Source organism: Salvelinus alpinus, chromosome 7 (genome assembly GCF_045679555.1).
Source record: "Salvelinus alpinus chromosome 7, SLU_Salpinus.1, whole genome shotgun sequence".
In the NCBI taxonomy this organism is placed as follows: Eukaryota; Metazoa; Chordata; class Actinopteri; order Salmoniformes; family Salmonidae; genus Salvelinus; species Salvelinus alpinus.
In genome coordinates this window covers 37,154,530-37,170,351 of record NC_092092.1, presented here as the reverse complement: position 1 = coordinate 37,170,351, position 15,822 = coordinate 37,154,530, and the positions used below count along the sequence as shown (strand labels likewise).

The 15,822-nt window shown below is 41.6% G+C and overlaps 1 protein-coding gene across 2 annotated transcripts in view; it reads left to right on the top strand.

Moving 5' to 3' along the window:
- The first annotated feature begins 4,867 nt into the window (after window positions 1-4,867).
- Window positions 4,868-15,822, top strand: part of LOC139580939 (glutamate receptor ionotropic, delta-1-like) — a 437,178-nt gene continuing 426,223 nt past the window's right edge. Inside the window, exons 1-2 of one of the 2 annotated variants that reach the window (XM_071410111.1) lie at window positions 4,868-5,385; window positions 11,972-12,127. In XM_071410111.1, coding sequence (XP_071266212.1) covers window positions 5,304-5,385; window positions 11,972-12,127 — 238 coding nt within the window. In that variant the 5' untranslated portion in view covers window positions 4,868-5,303. The remainder of the gene's footprint in view (window positions 5,386-11,971; window positions 12,128-15,822) is intronic. The other variant, XM_071410112.1, reaches the window with a different exon arrangement.

The window sequence follows — 15,822 nt, the reverse complement described above, 5'->3', positions numbered from 1 at the left end:
TCCGGGTCGTCCTCGAAGCCGGTGGCGGCGCACTGCGGGAGCTGCGCATCAGGAGGGGGGTACTGTCACGACTTCCGCCGAAGTTGGCTCCCCTGCCTGTTCGTGCGGTGCTCGGTGGTCGTCGTCACCGTCCTACTAGCCGCCACCGATCCCTTTTTCGTTTGTCTGTTTGTTTTGTCTTATTAGTTTCACCTGTGTTTCTGTTGTTTTCGTAAATGAGCTTCCCTATATTTAGTAGGTAGACCCGCCCTTGTTTTGTGCGGGATTGTCTTTATGTTACGTGTGTGTGTTTTGGGTTATCGTGTTGTTCTCTGCGCCCTGGATGTTTGGGCTTATAATTTTTTGTGCATTAGTAAAAGGAATATTTTTTCCAAGTGGATCTCTCTCTGCGTCTGATTCCTTCACCCACCTAGTCCCGCGTGACAGGGTGTGTAGATATTCACTAGCTACTGTACATAACAAATTCATGCAATTGAATCAAATTATTATCTCAAAGCCCAAATGGCCATTTATTACTGATGATAAAACCCCCAGATGTAGTTTAAGTTATTCTTTATTGACCCAATAAAGCATGTTAAATACATCATTCCAGTGTGAAGCATGTACATCATTTGTATTGTCATGCAGGATACAAGGACAGTAGTTTGTGAGGTTAGAAGTATCAGAGGCCATACAGTGCCTTCAGAAAGTATTTACACCCCTTGAAATGTTCCATATTTTGCTGTGTACCAGCCTGCATTTAGAATTGATTAAATTGAGTTTTGTCACTGGCCAACACACAATACTCCATAATGTCAAAGCAGAATAATGTTAGATTTTTTTTTACCAGTTAATTACAAAAGTGGGAATATATTGCTTCAATAAGTATTCAACCCCTTTGTTATGACAAGCCTAAATAAGTTCAGGAGTAAAAATGTGCCTAACAAGTTGCATAACAAGTTGCATGGACTCACTCTGTGTGCAATAATAGTGTTTAACATTACTTTTTTGAATGACTACTTCATCTCTATACCCTACACATACAATTATCTGTAAGGTCCCTCAGTCGAGCAGTGAATTTCCAACACAGATTCAACCACAAAGACCAGGGAGGTTTTCCAATGCCTCACAAAGTAATTTTGGCAATACGTCCAACCGGTCTCACTACCGCAGACCACATGTATGGTGTTGTGTGGGCGAGCGGTTTGCTGATGTCAACATTGTGAACAGAGAGCCCAATGGTGGCGTTGGGTTTATGGTATGGGCAGGCAGAAGCTACAGACAACGCACACAATTGCATTTTATTGATGGCAATCTGAATGCACAGATACCGTGGCAAGATCCTGAGGCACATTGCCGTGCCATTCATCCGCCGCCATTACCTCATGTTTCAGCATGATAATGCATGGCCCCGTGTCGCAAGGGTACACAATTCCTGGGAATTTTAAAATGTCTCTATTCTTCCATGGCCTGCATACTCACCAGACATGCCACCCATTGAGCATGTTTGGGATGCTCTGGATCGACGTGTATGACAGTGTGTCCCAGCTCCCGTTAATATCCAGACACTTCACACAGCCATTGAAGAGGAGTGGGACAACATTTCACATGCCACAATCAACAGCCTGCTAAGGAGATGTGTTGCGCTGTATGAGGCAAATGGTGATCACACCAGATACTGACTGGTTTTCTGATCCACGCCCCAACTTTTTTTTTAAAGTGACCAACAGATACATATATGTATTCCGAGTCATGTGATATCCATAGATTAGGGCCTAATGAATTGATTTAAATTGACTGATATCCTGATATGAATTGTAACTCAGTAAAATCTTTGCAATTGTCGCATGGTGCATTTCTATTTTTGTTCAGTAAACATTCAGAACTACAGAGCAGCATCGAACAGCATGCCAAATTCACTTCAATGACTTGCCTGATTTGGTCTATATTAAGAACAACAGCCAAACAGTCCCATCAAAATATGACAACATCAACTTCTCCTACCCTAGAAAGAGATGCGTACCTACTCATCTCTTCCCAACATCCCAACATACTGCTAGCGACATATATTCCTGTTCATTTGACAATATAATTGCACCCTCATCGCTCAAGGCGTTAATGTGTTGTCAGAATGGATTAATACTTCATTACTGGTTTCATTGCTTCTTAGCATCGGAAATATTGACAGTTCTTGACAATGTATAAGGAAATGCAATTTGTTTGTTTGCACATATGGGACTTCACAGATGGGCAATTTGCAACCTCAATTACTGGCTAGACTGCTGGAGGTTTCTTTAAAGGCCCATTGCAGTAAAAAACGTGATTTCCCTGTGTTTTATATACACTGAGTATACCAAACATTAGGAACACCTTCCTAATATTGAGATGCACCCCCTCCTTACCCATTCACCCTCTGAATGGCACACATACACAATCCATGTCTCAATTGACACAAGGCGTACAAAATCCGTCTCGAGGCTTACAAAATCTTTCATGTCTCAATTGACTCAAGGCTTACAAAATCCTTATTTAACCTGTCTCTTCCCCTTCATCTACACTGATTTTAAGTGAATTTAACAAGTGAGATCAATAAGGGTTCATAGCTTTCATCTGGATTCACATTGTCTGTCTATGTCATGGAAAGAGAAGGTGTTCTTCATGTTTTGTAAACTCAGTGTATATATCCACACTGAGGTTGGATTAATACTGTGACATTGTGTAAATGATGATAATGCCCTTTTAGTGTAAGAGCTGTTTGAAAATACCCCCTGAAATTCCAGTCTGTTTTGGTGGGATCAAGTGTTGTCAGTAAATTGGTTAATTAAGCTTTCCAAACCTCTCTGCCAATAGCAGCTAGTTTTCAGTTTCCCCCTCCCCACTTAGACCAATCCCAGACAGTCGTTGTCAAATTTTAGCTTCAGACCATTAATTGAAAACAATCACAGTAAGGTAGTTAATTGTTGTTACCCAGAAATTATTTGATATTGAGATAAAAAAAAACTGCTGCATTGGACCTGCTACCAAGGAAGCAAGAGTTGAACCGAGGATAAATTACTCAGTTGCACAGAACACTGGCTACAAAATGTTATTTTATTTTATATTGTAACACAATTGTAGCCTATATGTATTATTTTCATGAAAATTATGTCCTTGCATTTTACTTGGTCTACACAGGTGGCAGTTATTTCACTGCTTTTCTTATTTTGTGGTTCGGTTCACCATCTATTTTGAACTATCTATAGGCTACGACACGGTGCTCTATCAGCCTCGTGTAATTTCTAAGAAAATACGTGTTTTCTCTCGCCCTCACACCTTTTTCATCTTGGGAGAGGGACAGCTCAAGCTGCAGCAACCACTTGTTACCAGTCTAGCTGCGGGCGCGTTTTCCTTTCCGTGAACGCCAACCGACATTAAATCACAATTCACTGCATGCGCCTCTAGCCCAATCCTGCTATAAGCAGTCAAATATGTTTTCAGACGGATATTGAATAGCCTTTTTTTTAAACCAAAAACACATTATATATTTATTACAAGCCATAGTTAAATCGTACGTTCATACAGTTAAAGGGGCAAAGAAAATTATTATTACTATTATCATTATTAGTATTATTATACCATACCGTAGGTGTAGGTCTAAGCGCGGCTGGCTACATGAATGATCTGACATTGATCGCATCATAGGACGAGTAGTAGTCCGGAGCTGTCCATGGATCCTTCGTGCTGAAATCTCTCCGTGATAAAAACAGACTTAGCCAAACAATTAAGGGAAATTTCCGTCTCATATTCCATCGCAAGAAATATCCTTTAATTGTAAGATTAAGAATATTATAGTTGCATCTCTTGTATGAAGATTTCTTATCTGAAACGTACCACTGTCATCGGAAGAAAAACAACCCAGAAAGTTCATTCGATTTTGGAGTTTCGAGATGTGGTCTTCCTTCTTCGGTCCTCTACATTATCAACATGTACTATGAACCTGTTAGTCCAGCAAATAGAAGAACATAATGATGTCACTTGGCTCCATGTTCATGTATGCAGTCTCTCCATAAATTATGACAGGTTCGATAGGTCATTTACCATCATGCATGAACAGTTGGGTACAAGGCATTAGTACACCTATTGGAAACGACATTTAATATTTGATAATGAATGTCTCCAAATACAATTGATATGGATTGTTGGCTATTGTTACAACACTGTCCACGATCAGTAGCAGAGAAACTGGAATCAGTTGTCAGAAAATAGCATACAATAAATACAGAGAATATCATTGTTACAGAAAATCCCAAAGACAGTGGGCTAACCGACCTAGTAGAGCTCCTGTATCAAACCATGATAGATGTGCTCTCTACCCACCCGTCTAACCTCTATGTCCAAATTACCTCGCAGGTATCCCCTCCCCAGAAGCACATGCACTCGCGCCTTCTCTCCAAGCAGACAGCTTAGTAGAAACAGTCCTCTTCACGTCAGTTCTTTCCGATTCATGACATTTAGTCCATTTCCACATATAACGGGGGCGTTTCAACGCTTTAAAATGGTCCCCATAAACCTGTAGGTGTGGACAGGTTTTACGCACACATCCACAGACCCTTCCGCACGCTTTATCCTACCTGTGGCATCACCACTGCTACAGGTTATCATGCACCAATCTAGTTATGCCATTCGATAATAGCAATGGATAGTTCTGTTATGAGAGTTAACTATACATCGGAAGTTATGCGCCCGGTGCGATTACTTACACTGCAAAGCAAGTCTGCTTTGCGCGCCATCCATGTGTTTTTAATGTCGGCTTTTCTTTGGTTTTCCAGGTTCCCGTCCATGGTAATGTGCGTTCGCTGATAGACCGAGCCTCAGGGGCATGTCTCGGTCTCGATCGCCGTCGCCGTCTCCGGCTTGCTCGGATTCCATCTCTCCCCGTCTTCTCCGGGCAGCTTAGCGTTGTAGATAGAGTCTCTGCAGTCACGTGGGTCGAGAAAATCGAGAGAGAGAGAGCGCGTGGGGGGTGTCCCTCCTCCGCAGTTTGCAGTTTGATGTGTCTCAGACTCCGCGAGCGCTGGATAGAGCGAGAGCCGCAGAGCGCGCTGGATTCACAGCCTTCCTTACCGAAAAGCCGAGTATTTCCCTGCCTTTTCTGCCCAACCTCCACCTCCCTTGCACTTACTTATTCTATCCCCAGGAAACCCCTTGACATATTTGCTCCTTCCTTATAGTTTTGTTTTTGGCTTTTATTCACAGTCTGAACAACTGGTTCATGCACTGTTGCTTATTTGGATTTGTCCGACATACGAGGGACGGTGGATGAGCTGCTTTCGCCAAAACCGGAGATGGAATTGCTGATCATATGCCTTTCCTTATGGATGTTGCAATGCAATTCAGTGGCGAGCGCGGACTCCATCATTCACATCGGTAAGGAGCTTGTGCAGGGGACACGGGGTGCAAACGCGGAGGTGTGATATAAACCCCCTCGGTGCTTAGAATAAAACAGTGCTCTTTTGTTGTTTAAATGTAAGATACATTTAGGAAGGCATAAGGACGAACGTGTTAGTATGAAGAGCGAGTTACAACGAAATACCTTATAAACAATAATGATATGTAGTTCTGGTGAATAGCGTTGCCCCATCCCTGGAGCTGTGGCAATTGTACAGCATCATTTGAATTCTAAACCATGAGGCCATGGTCAGATTAAATTGCAATTTGTGTTGCCTATTATACAATATCTTATGAATGGCTTTGCAAATGCTTGGCTGAAAGTCTCCGGAAAAGTGCACCACCAATGTGTCTTTTCCGAAATCATGAGAATAGACAATATTGTAAATATATTGTAAATCACACCACAAAACCAAAGCAAGATACAACTAATTTGCTTAGATCAGACGAACTAAACCAACGTGTGTTTTTAGAGGATTGCCCATCCCCTCCTCCCCCTCCCCATCTATAAGCATGAACTTTGAATTGAACGTGAGCGAAATGTTAAACGCCCGTGAAGGAAATAAATGACAAAGGGACAAATACTAAACCCTTATGTCCAAATCCAACATTAGAATAGATGCCAGTGTACTCTGTTTGGTGAATTTGGGTGTGTAATATGTCAGATTTGTCAAATGTATTTTATCTGACATTCATTTACATTTTGCTAAAACAACTTATGTTCGCGGCGGGGGAGATGGAGGGGGTCAATACGAATAACTAGAATATTGTATTTCTAAATAATGTCACTGGCATGTGTTTAATGCCATTTGTTTGATCAAAGACAACTAATGCAAACACGCATGTATGCAAGCAAGCATGCACGTACAAACATACACACACACACACACACAGACCGTAGCAGAAAAACAATACATTTTTGTTTAATTTTACATCGAAACCTTTGCATGTTAAGTATCCAATAGTGCTGCAGTGATCAACAGTTAATATGTTGAAACAAAGCCATCCAGCACGATAACAGCTGAAATATCTTACATTTGAGACAGTAGTTTAAGGCATTTAGGCTGTTGCGGGGGTTTATAATTAAAACATGTAAAGGCTATTGGATACATTATCATCGATGGCATTTGCACTTTGTCGGCCTTACCATGATGTAAAACATAACTAACAAACCAGGTGTAACGCAAGTAAGAATCATTCTGATGTAGCCATTAGTACTTGTTGGTTACGTTGCACTTTTGTCACCCCCATCACCATCAATGTCGAAACGCGGGCTTTTATCTGGATTTGGTTGTTCTAATGTTTTTAAAACGTTAATTCCATGGCCGTTAAGGTTTTGATGTGTTTTGGAAAATGTTCTCTCGGAATCCAATGGGATTGTGTCGGGATCTTGATAGAAAAGGCTTGGAGTGCAAAGCCATTATCAAGCTTTACCTTTGAGTGTGCTGCGTAGGCTATATACTAAACATGTTTTAAACAATCAATTGTCTTTCTGATTAACTTCATATGAAATTGTCTTCATGAGTGAGGTGGAAGAGTGGTGCACCATTACGTTCGAATACAATGGATTCTCATTTTAAGGCTTGCTTGACGCATGCGGTTCAAATATTCGTTGTTCATAGCCAGTCTGCTGCTGCATGCACAAACACTCTGGAGAGACCTCAAATCAACGATGGTCTGACTTGGAAACCAAAAGACGGCACACTTTTGCATGTGGCAGAGTTCCATTCCGGTCTAAACCCTTTCGCGAGGATCTGTCTCGTCAAATCGCTGGTTTGCCGTCTCTGTGGCATTTGTTTTGCTTAGTTCCTCCTAGGTGTGAATATATTAGATGTTCAATATCTGAATGTTAGGCCTAATGGGTATGGTCCAAACACAAAATTACTATTTGTGTGATTGTGCGTAAAGTGGGACCAATAGCCTAGAGAATATTACGTTTACCTCTACCTTATTGCTATATATTTTCACCCTCCTCTCCTTTCCTCTCCTCTTCAAGTTATCCTTCTGGCCAAAAGCTGAAGCTGTTCCTTATGCAAAGGAGAAATAGGTATGTCCAATGAGTTGGACACCTGACGTGGAATTATTTACGGGGTGATGGGGCGATATAGAGGCGCTGGTTATCCAGCCCTGCAATGAAAGGCGAGCTCGAAACACAGGAATCTAATCTATTCTCACCGACAAATAGAGAGGGCAGATGCGCTATTCTGATCCCATGGTAAATAAGATGAACACACCAGTTATACATCAAGGAAGGCTTTTCGCTTGACCACCTGCAAAATACGACACATCCGACATAAATCTAGGCTACTTTATCCAATCTGAACGCTGTTTACAATAATTTACTTAAGATGATTGATAATGTAGCCTATCAACAAACAACTCCAGGAAACGTTCATGGATTTTAAAGTCTAGGCAGTTCTACCATAAAGTAAGCGAGCATATTTCACATTTACATTTTAGTCATTTAGCAGACGCTCTTATCCAGAGCTCTTGTGAAGCCCGGCCCATATCTACAGTAAACTGTAAAGGTAAGGTAACTGGCTATTGGCAGCCAGTTACCTGTAAGCTACTGTTAGAAAAGGGAGGCCTACAGTATGTTACCGTAACATATTGTACCTTTTTTACAGTAACTTACACCGCCAGTAAGTTGCCATCAAAACAATAGGATTTATTTACAGTGTAACTGAAGCTGAGGAGTGGGTAGAAGTTGCCCCTAACCACAGATACATGAACAAGAAGCCCCCTCCCCCCCCCATCTCCCAATGGTAAATAATGGATAGGGTTTGGATAATCTGGTCCTAGATATGTGCTTAAAGCACATCTTCAATCAGGGCCCAGTTTTTCAAAAGTTATCTGATCGGATTTTGGCAGTCGAATAGGATTAAATGTGTAGAATAGAATGAATAGAATGGGCGTCCCCATTAAAGTCAATGATGCCATGTTCTATTCGTTCTATTTTATGCATTTTATCCTATCCGATTGCCGAAATCCGATCAGATAACTTTTGATAAACTGGGCCCAGTAGCTGGAGCTGAGAGAGTCTATATAGGCCCTTCAACCTTCTTGCTCTCCATGGTGCTGAAATGAATGTGCAGGGGGAAAAATATATATATTCCGTGTAACCAACCCACCATGTGCCAGATTGACAGGCAGGGAAAGTGAAAAGTCTTGATCTGGCATCCACCCACTCACTGTAAATCAGCTAACCTTTCCTTATAATGCTAATAAGGATCAGTGAAAACCTACATCTTCAGAGAAAATAATGTCATGTCATCCATTTATTGACAAATTGTATCCTAAACATTAGGGCCTATTTTTGTAATAGTTCCTCTGAAACTAACCTCTTACCCAGGGTAATTGCACATACGTGGAAGTGTCAGGTGAATGAGATTTCTCTGAAACTGAAATGCAACTGCCTGTGTTGGTCTCGGGTGTAATCATTTGTCCAAACAGTTGTAAAACATCCTGTCCTGTTTTGCAACGAAAACGGGAGTTTCTATTGGACACTTTCAGGTAAGTCCCTCCCTGGGAAGGGGAGTACTGGCGGCTGGTAGAGCTTTTTTAGTTGACGCGACATGGTGGCAAATTCAAGATACAAGAACCAAGAACAGTTTGCTACTACAGCGGATGAAGGAGCAGAAAGAGCGTAGAGATGTGGACATTTTTGGAAAACGAGGAAGAAGTAATGGAGCTGAGTGTAGAGGGAAGTGGTGTAGCGAGGAAGATTGGCATCATGTACAAAAATTAAAAAAACATACTCTGGTAGCTCAGAAATGTAACATGACAAGAGTGAGGATGAATTACCTGTAGCGGCAGGTGCGGTGAAGACTGCCGAGTATGAGCCTTGTCCCAATGATGACAAAGATGATTCTGGAGTGAGGATAGATCTGTGCCTTCTGACTGATCCATATGTGGGGTCAGGTTGGATGGAGAAGAGGTTGGGGACTGTTGAGTCGGTGAAAGTAGCTCGAAGTGGAATCGTAATGATTTTTTTTGCATTTCTTCCGTCCACCACACTTCTAGGGACAAGAACTGTCACTTGCTGTGCTCTCCGGAGCTGGACACAGTTGAAAGGAGTGATAACTGGGGAGGCGTTAATTAGGATCGGCGTCCCGTCAACAGGACAGTTGTAAATCATGCAGCGCGTTATGTCAAGATCACCGATTTTAGAGAAACAACAAATGTCGGTACATATAAGTCTCTTATATCGACTGAAAGCTTAAATTATTGTTAATATAACTGCACTGTCCAATTTACAGTAGCTAATACTGCAAAAGAAAATGCCATGCTATTGTTTGAGGAGACCTCCTAACAACAAAACACTTTTTTCTTTGCGGTAGGTTTGATAAATTCACCTCTGAAGGTGAAATGTGTACTTACATTCTGAAATCTTGCTCTGATTTATCATCCAAAGGGTCCCAGAGATAACATGAAGTGTCGTTTTGTTCGATAAAATCCTTTTTCATATCCTAAAAAGGTCCATATAGCATGCACGACCGATTTTGTATTTCCACTTGTTCAATTTGCAAAGAAAGGAATCTGTGAAAATCTCACTGTAAATGTTGTTTCAACGAGTCAAATCACGTTCATATCTATTCCTCAGAGATCCTAGAAGGTAACAAGACTTCACTATTTCATTAGAGGTGTAGTATATCCTATAGGACACCATATTTGGTCAGAGAGCGACGCCTTGATGGCACGCCGATGACGCTTGCGGCCATCACTTGAACGACTGTATCTTTGTCAAATAAGCACCAATCGGGGTCAAACAAAGCTAGCTAGATAGCTAATGAGCTGGAAACCATGTATATGTCGTACAATGTAGCTACTAACCTTGTACGACAGCATGCCTTTTCATTTTGGTTGAAAATTATAAGGATATTCAGAGTTATGAAGTTATGAAAACTGGTTGTTAACAAATTGTTGAACTTATAATATGGCGACTAATATTGGGAAAGCTAAATCAAAGGCAAGTATACAGATTTGACCATATTCTGGCAGAAAAATGGAATATGAATGTGAATGTCTCCTCACGATTTGCCCAAATGTACCTGTGAACTTCATTCATACTTCAAGTTATCCATATGAAACTTTGCACATACACTGCTGCCATCTTGTGGACACTATCGGAATTACAACCAGAGTGATGGCTAGAACTATGACCTTTCTGTTGCATTTCAAAGATGGTGGTAGAAAAAGACTGGTTGTTTTTTCTTTGTATTTACTTCTACCAGATCTATTGTGTTATATTCTCCTACATTCAATTCACATTTCCACAAACTTCAAAGTGTTTCCTTTCAAATGGTTCTAAGAATATGCATATCTTTGCTTCAGGGCCTGAGCTACAGGCAGTTGGATTTGGGTATGTCATTTAGGTAGAGAAAAAAAAAAAGGGGGGATATCCATAAGTGGTGAGGAGGATCAACTGAAATGGAAGATTCCCGGTGTCTGTGACGCTCGCTGTTTGGTGCGACGCAGACCTGGTGGAGAGCATGGTGAAACAGCGAAGACACTGTCTGTCCTGCTGAGTTTAATGCAGTCTTTACCCTACAAAGTCAAGTTAGGATGTGTCAGTTATCCAGTGAGAGCTTTTGTCCCGAACCCATTACGGTGTTTTAGGTGCCAAGTTTATGTTCATGTTGCAGCAGTGTGTAGGAGGGAGATTCTTAGATGTGAGAAGTGTGCAGGATGGCATGAGACAAATGAATGTGTAGTATCGGTGGGAAAAGTTGTGTGTTAACTGTAAGGGTACCCATTGTGCTGGAGATCAGAAGTGTTCCGGTGAGAGAAAGGCAGGTTGAGGTTGCCAGGATCTGAGTGGTACTGAAGGTTTTGTATGCTGAGGCAGTGAAGTGAATAGTAGAGGAAGATGAGTCCATGGCGAGGGATGTTAAGAGATTCCTTGTGTGTAAGCCGAGGCCAATACAAAGTGATAGGTGCTTCAGTAAGGTTGGTTTCTTAGCGTTCATATTCATGGTTATCAACTGTACCGCATAAATTGAACGTAAATCACAGAAATAGATGTTGTGGTGGCAGCTGCAGAGAAGTACTTGGGTGTACGAGATTTTACTGCAGAAGAGTTACAAGTTGTGTTGAACGATAGTGTCCCGTCCTCCCACGCTGCCAGCCTGGTGTATGATCAGATAGGGTCAAGAGGTGGAATAATGGTGAGGTTTTTAATGGGTGTAGGGTTAGTTGGAAGGGTAATTTTTCTTCCTATTTCCCCGTTCTTTTTTCCTTCCCTTTTTGTGTCACAAAGTATAATGAATTCACACTCCAGAACAGTAGGCAGAAACACAGGGCTGGATAAGAGAAATTGATGAATAGGGAAGCCGTGACCTGCCTCACAATCCAGTAGAGTAGGTGGTGGTGTATTCACCTTTCAGTTGGTTGCGATCCGCCAATACAAATTTAAAGAAGAAGGTCCCTCCCCGTTTTGTTCTGTTTAAAAAAATAAAAATGTACGAAACGTTTTGCAACAGATTTGGCATAATCAATACAGTCCTAGTTTTTGCAATGCATCTCCACACATATTGCAATGTTGACAATTGCATCTTTTCAACAGGTGCCATATTCGAGGAGAACGCAGTGAGGGATGACGAGGTTTTCCAGCTGGCGATCTCAGACCTCAGTCTCAACGACGACATTTTGCAGAGCGAGAAAATCACACACTCCATAAAACTTGTCGAGGCGAACAACCCTTTCCAGGCGGTCCAGGAAGGTAAGTGATGCCATTGAATTATTTTTAAATGCATTTTTTCCCCCTTTCGCCATATTTGGTTAGTAGGCTACTTAGTTGCATAACTATACCTCAAGTGCAGTTTGTAGGCTAGTTGTTTTTTAAGAGGAGAAGAGGATAATTTAAAGTGAAACACCTGTTCCTCCTTGAAGCTCTTAAGCCTTGATTACACTGCAGGCCCGTTTTGGAATACTGACTGTCCAAACAGCAAGTTACAAGTGACCAAGTCGGATTTGTGTGTGTTCAGAAAGCAGTCATTTGCTGACGTGGCTATGCTAGTTGTCATAGTAACAACGTGTGTGTGTGCAGTGGTGTAGGCTGATTGGTGGTGGTTCTTGTGCTGCCTGGCGCTCAGAAGTTATGTAGCAAGCTCAGGTGACAACAATGCCTGACATGGGAGTTTCCAAGCTGCTTTGAATGTTCATAATCATGGTGTACAAACACTTCTAAAACCTCAAAGGATAAGATGACCCAACTTTCAAAACAAGTCATTTTTGGCTCGACACAGCCAGGGGTGTAGTGCTACACGGTGTTGGCAAAACGATTTAATTCCGATAAATTCTAAATAAGTCATATTTTAATTACCACAACAATTCCATAAACATTTATAGAATGACAAACCAAATAAATATGTACACTGCGTGTACAAAACATTAGGAACACCTTCCTAATATTGAGTTGCACCCCCTTTGCCCTCAGAACAGCCTCAATTCTTTGGGGCATGGGACTCTACGAGGTGTCGAAAGCGTTCCACAGGGATGCTGGCCCATGTTGACTCCAATGCTTCCCACAGTTCTGTCAAGTTGGCTGGATGTCCTTCGGGTGGTGGACCGTTCTATATACACACGGGAAATTGTTGAGTGTGAAAAACCCAGCAGCGTTGCAGTTCTTGACACATTCAAACCAGTGCAACTGGCACATACTACCATACCCCTTTCAAAGTCACTTAAATATTTTGTCTTGCCCGTTCGCCCTCTGAATGGCACACATACACAATCCGTGTCTCAAGGCTTAAACATCCTTATTTAACTTGTCTCCTCCCCTTCATCTACACTGATTTAAGTGGATTTAACAAGTGAATCAATAATGGATCATAGTGTTCAACTGGATTCACATGGTCAGTCTATGTCATGGATGTTTTGCATGTTATGTTGGTTATGTTGGCTTTTATGCTCAACAGTTTCCCATGTGTATTATGAATGGTCCACTACCCAAAGGACATCCAGCCAACTTGAAACAACTGTGGGAAGCATTGGAGTCAACATGGGCCTGTTGAACGCTTTTGACACCTTATAGAGTCCATGCCCCGATGAATTGAGGAAGGTGTTCCTAATGTTTTGTAGATTTTGGGATGGTCTACATTGTAGAATAATATTGAAGACATCAAAACTATGAAATAACACATATGGAATCATGTTGTAACTGAGCTTAGCACAGTCACGAAACAGTAATAAAAAAAAAACCCTGCTGAATAGGCAGACGTTGCAATTGCCGGATTTATTTTATGCATAATCCATAATGATAGGCTATTCAATTGGCTACACCTGTAGGTACAAACTTTGATTGAGGAAATTATGATGTAACTTACATATTTTTTTGGCGCTCCCTCACCTAAAAAGATAGCACTACACCACTGGCCATTAATTTGTTTGTAAACGATTAACAAGCTAGTTAGCACCACATGTTCTTGTCAAACTGTCAACAGAGTAGCTAGCAAGCAGCAAGATATGCCAAATAACAGTCTAAAACCCACTTGAAAGCAAATAAATCATAGTTGACTATTCAGACACAAGACGCATGGCCAGGAATCAGATTTGTATCTGATTTCTAACCACTTACAACGGTGGTTTGAAAGTAGCTTAAAATATCAGATTCAACGTGGTTTTTGGCTGTTCAGACTGCAAGGGGGAAAAATTATTAAAATCGAATATGCCCAAAAATTTGATTAGAGTGAACAAGGCTTAAGGCTCCCCAAAATAGTTGAGCAGCAGTATCTTCTGTGGATAGAAAGCTAGGTGGAAGTATTGAGTCGAGCAGGACTCGACTCCATTTTCCACACATCATTGCTATCCAGTGTGAGGCAGCCTTTAAAGACATGTTGCCTTCAAAACAGGTAGCCTAATTTGCTTGTTTCATAGTGAGTTGTATTGGTGATGATGGTAGATGTTGATCAAGAAATTAGCCTCTGTTTCAGACTGTAACATAACGAAGGGTGTAAAATATATAACAGTTGTTTTTCCTCTCTAAAGTAATAATGTTAATGACAGTCTTTTCAAAATGATGTTTTTTTTTGTGTTCAGCCAAGCCGTTTCTTCAAAATGGTCTGTCCATGTTTGACCTTTGACCTTTGACAACTTACAAACTCACAGACTTTGCTAATGAGTTCAGTCACCCCGAAAAGTTGGTCCATTTCGTGTAACATCCATACAACCTCTTATTTGCTTTATTTGTCCAACATGCCACTATTTAGAAGTCCGCTCTTTTTGGTATACACTCCCCCCAAGACACACACATCAAACGTTTCATTTATTTATTTTGTCCGTTCTGTGAGACATTAAAGTTTTGATTTTGCGTACAAATGTAACATCCATACGCCGGAATCGGCCTGTACCTTTTTTTCTGGATTGAAAAAGCACAACTGCTGCTTAAAGGGGCAGTGCAGTCAAAAACTTAATTTGTCTTTTTTTAATGATATTTCCACACTGAGAAATAACACTCTGAAATTGTGAAAATTATGATGATGCCCTTTTAGTGTAAGAGCTTAAAAAACAAAACGTCAGCCTGTTCAGGTGGGATGGTGTTTTCGGCCCACAGCAAAAACACCATCACAATCTGATCCGATTCTTCTGACCAATGACCAGTCATTTTTTATTTGCAATGTACTAATTTGAAGGGGTAAGCGGGGTAGAAGCAGTGGAATTCAAAGTTCAATTGGTCAATTGCTCGTAAACCATGTCGTCATTACTTGCCAGGGGTCCGTAGATGTTACATACAGTACTTTAGAAGCTGTTGATGTTGAATTGAAACGGAAACTCACCAAGTCAGTTTGCCTTCCACGACCTTCCGGAGGAGGTCAATAGCAGCCAAGGGCGTGCTGCTCATTATTTGCATAAATCTCTTTCAGCAAAATCTATGTTAACTGCATGTAAGTATATGTGGCCTTTGCACACAAGTACACAAACAATGGCATCTAATACCATTGAAGGCTGCTCGGTAATTGGTCACAGTTGAGTCCCTGGGCCCTTTCAATTAATGACATTGAGGGGCAGAGGAGATCAATACGGCACAGCCAGGGAGTGGCTCGATGACTTCCCACTCGTCGCTGACCTTTTCCTCCACGCCAGATAGTCAGCCCTCTGAGACCACCGCTGACAGCTCGGGGTGTGGAGGATTATGGGTAAGGGAGGGATTCACACCTTGCGACGTGTCCTGCTGTCCAGTAAGCCCTGCGCTCAGCGCCCGCTCCTCTCTCAGTGACCAATAGAACCGATAGACTCCCAGGGGGCCGTGCGGCTGCTGATATGATGCTCTTCCTGTGGGGAGGGAGGAGAGAGAGATCTCTGGCTGACTTAGAACAGAACACCGTTGCTTTGTGTCATTTTACATTTGAGAGTGACATGATTTGGTAGAATCTTGTAGGGGTAAAGAACCAATGCAAGTGAAAATACTGGAGGCAC